This window comes from Orycteropus afer, unplaced genomic scaffold, assembly GCF_000298275.1.
Source record: "Orycteropus afer afer isolate SDZICR_OR568_19922 unplaced genomic scaffold, OryAfe1.0 scaffold00080, whole genome shotgun sequence".
Taxonomy (NCBI): Eukaryota; Metazoa; Chordata; class Mammalia; order Tubulidentata; family Orycteropodidae; genus Orycteropus; species Orycteropus afer.
In genome coordinates this window covers 5,816,058-5,819,374 of record NW_006921667.1, presented here as the reverse complement: position 1 = coordinate 5,819,374, position 3,317 = coordinate 5,816,058, and the positions used below count along the sequence as shown (strand labels likewise).

Below are 3,317 nucleotides of genomic sequence, written 5' to 3'. Positions count from 1 at the left end.
CTTGTCCTCTTTTTTATTGTGATGTGAAGGTTTATCATTTTTCTTTGAGGTTACCCTATGATTTATAAATTTATCCCCAAGTTTAGAACAGTCTGTTCTATCTTTCAACTTTCTTAACTTCCTCACCATTCAGAAATTCTGTGACTACACAGTCTTTTCCCTCCTTACCCTGCTCCTTTTCTACCACTCATGGTGACAGTCCTGTTTCCCCACATCAGAGAAAAAGTTGGCTCAGCCTGTCTAGTAGAAAATGGCCCTTTCATTTTGGGCCTCCTGCAGTGCAATGAGTTTCTCTTAATTACGGCCTTTCTGGCCGTGGGCTGCCATCTACCCTGGATTGGTCTATTTTACTCACCTGGCTGGGATTAGTCAGTTTACTAGTCAAGAAAAAAAATAATAAAATAAAACCATACTCACCACCGTCGAGTTGGATCCTGCTCATAGCAACCCCTCCTTGGGTTTCAGAGGTAGTATCACTACGGAAGTAGATTGCCCTATCTTCCTTCCGAGGAGTGGCTGGTGGGTTTGAACTGCCAGCTTTCTGGTTAGGTAATATGTAAAACCACCCAATAGAACTGAATGGCTTGCAGTCCTCTGAGGTGGTTGGTTAGTTTGTGTAGTTACTGGGATGACCACAACTTAATATTGACAAGGAGTTTGCTTATACAAGCAGCCAATCCTACAGAAGTTTTGAGAGGGAAGAAGGGAACCTCAAAATCAAAAAGTGGCTGAAGTGGAGGGATTTGGACCCAGGTTCTTGCATGGGGAATATCCTACAAGAGCTGTAATACAGGTCACACTGAAGAAGGAAAGAAGCCCAGATGAGAGGCCTGATAGCAGAGGACCTGCACAGCTGAGCAGGCTATCACACTGGCTATGAGCTGGGCCAGTTAGCAATGGAGAGATCTAATGGTAGAGGTCAGCCTGAACTGCTGAGAAAGGTCTGCACAACTGAGAGAGGGCCTTCATGAGTAACAGAGCAGCTACACTGGCTATGAGCTGTTAGCAGCAGAGAGATCTGATGGCAGAAAACAGTTAAGAGAGCTGAGCAGGCTGCTACATTAGCCATGGAGCTCTGGTGGCACAGTGCCTAAGGCATTTTTTTTCTAACTAGAATTCTGGTGGTTTAAATTGACTAGCCACTCCTTGGACAGAAGATTGGGCAATCTGCTTCCATAGAAATACCACCTTGGAGACCCAAGGAGGGGTCACTATGAGTTGGAATCACTTGACGGCAGTGAGTTTGGTTTTGGGCCAATTTGCAGTGGAGAAATCTGATGGTAGAGAGTAGCTGCGAGACCTGTCCTGCTTGGAAGTTGTTCTTAACCAAAGAAGGGAGGGATGTGCTCTCCACTTCAGGGGGGCCTTCTAGACCTTACCTATATGCTTCCTAATCCTGATCCTGAGTTGTTCCTTTTAATTCTAAATTGATCCTGAGTTGTAGCCTGTTACTTCCCTAATAAATCACATAAAAATGAGTCATAGTCTGAGAGTTCTATGTGGCCACTTCAATGAAGTATTAACCCAGAGGATAAATAAAGAGTGCCATGTGGGGAAGAAATGGTGAAGAATTTGGAGAATAGAGGTATGTCTGACTTCCACTTCATAGGAACCAGCTTTGTATTGATCCTGATTCTATCCCTTAAGTACTTAGCTGATTTCTAACACTGCTTTACACCCCCTCATCCAGACCTTAGTCAGCAGAACAATCCACAAGGAATTGTCACATTAATAAGGGCAATAGCTCTGGAGGTTAAGCCTTTACCAATGTGCTTAGCCCCATACTAAGTAGTGGTCCTGCATGCAATTCTCCCAAGAACCCTATGAAGTAAGCAATAACATGCTCATTTTACAAGTGAGAACACTGGGTCTTGAAGAGGTGAAGTGATCCACCGAAGGTCATAACCAGGGAACACGTCACTGACACACAGTCCAGAAGTTCCCAGGACTGCTACCTAGTGGCACCACCAGGTCCACCCCCAAAGACTCTATGAATATAATAGTTTGCACTGCTATTTCTTGATTTCTCAATTCTGAAAATCATATATTGATTCCCTGCTTTCTAAGATGAGAACTTATTCTTACATCACACACAATATCCTCTCCACCTAGCTCTCACAAAGTCAGAGCACAGCTTGTACTTATACACGTGTAGACTGAGCAATTCTAATGCAGAACATAGGACCCACCGGCCTGCTAACTAAGGTAGAAGTGCTGGTGGGAGGAGCCAGGACATTACACTCAGACCACCAGCACATCTGCTCCCCAGGGACACCATCAGGTTTTCTGGAAAATCTATAAACAAATGAAATGATCTCTTACTTCCCTAGTTGCCTTAGACTGATGTCTTGGCTACTAATCAGTTTGCTCTAAAGTGTTAAAACTTCTGCAGTTTTTTTCTCCCTTCTTCTTCTTCTCATTTGTAAATCCAGTTTTTCACTTTTGTTCATGTACAAGGGTCTGAGTGCTATCTACCCTCACATGAGCGAGTAAACAATTTTCAGAGATAATTCAGTATCTTTGAGTTATTCGTTAAATTTTCACATTTTTATGATGATGATGTAAATATTGTCACAGCCCAGCCATACATGTACAATGATTGCAATTCTTTTCTTATTCACCTCTTTAGTATTACTGGGGCTAATAATGCTTCAGTGTTCTGTGCATGTACCAGTAGGTTATCCTCAGCTCTGAGACAGAGCAGTTGTATTCTCCTCAATGTGTGTAGTCCCTACACTCACTTATCTATGTTTCTATGTTTTCTTTGGAAACATCCCTTCTTCCCTCTCTTCTAATTTAGCCAAGACAGGAGGTGTTCTAGGCCTATAAGCAAGTGTTACCAGAGACTTCCTTCACCACTATCCTGGGAACTTTTATCTTCACCTCTCTGCTGTTTGTCTTCATTTTTGTTGTGGTTGTTGTTATTCACTCCCTAGTTTTGATGGAGCACATCCTCAAGTAGCTTCTTAAGAAATGGTGCATGGCAGATAAGAATTTTGAGACCCTGCATGTCTGATAGTATCTTTGATTTACTTTGCTAATAGTGTACAGTGTTCCAGACAAAAATATTTTTATTTTCCTATAATTTTCTATCATAAATGTAAAGATATTCTTCTACTTATTATTGAAGCTGTTGTTGTTGCTAGTTGCCATAGAGTTGATTCCAACTTATGATGACCTCGTGCAAGCAGAGTAGAACTGCTCCATAAGATTTTCAAGGCTGTGACCTTTCAGAAGTGCCTCTGGGTGAGTTCAAACTGCCAACCTTTCAGTTAGTAGTCAAGTGCTTAACCATTTGTGCTACCCAGGGACTCTTA

At 42.3% G+C, this 3,317-nt stretch overlaps 1 protein-coding gene across 1 annotated transcript in view; it reads left to right on the top strand.

The window, feature by feature from the left end:
- The first annotated feature begins 1,560 nt into the window (after positions 1-1,560).
- Positions 1,561-3,317, top strand: part of TNFRSF13B (TNF receptor superfamily member 13B) — a 12,095-nt gene continuing 10,338 nt past the window's right edge. The window contains exon 1 of the mRNA XM_007941491.1: positions 1,561-1,585. Coding sequence (XP_007939682.1) covers positions 1,561-1,585 — 25 coding nt within the window. The remainder of the gene's footprint in view (positions 1,586-3,317) is intronic.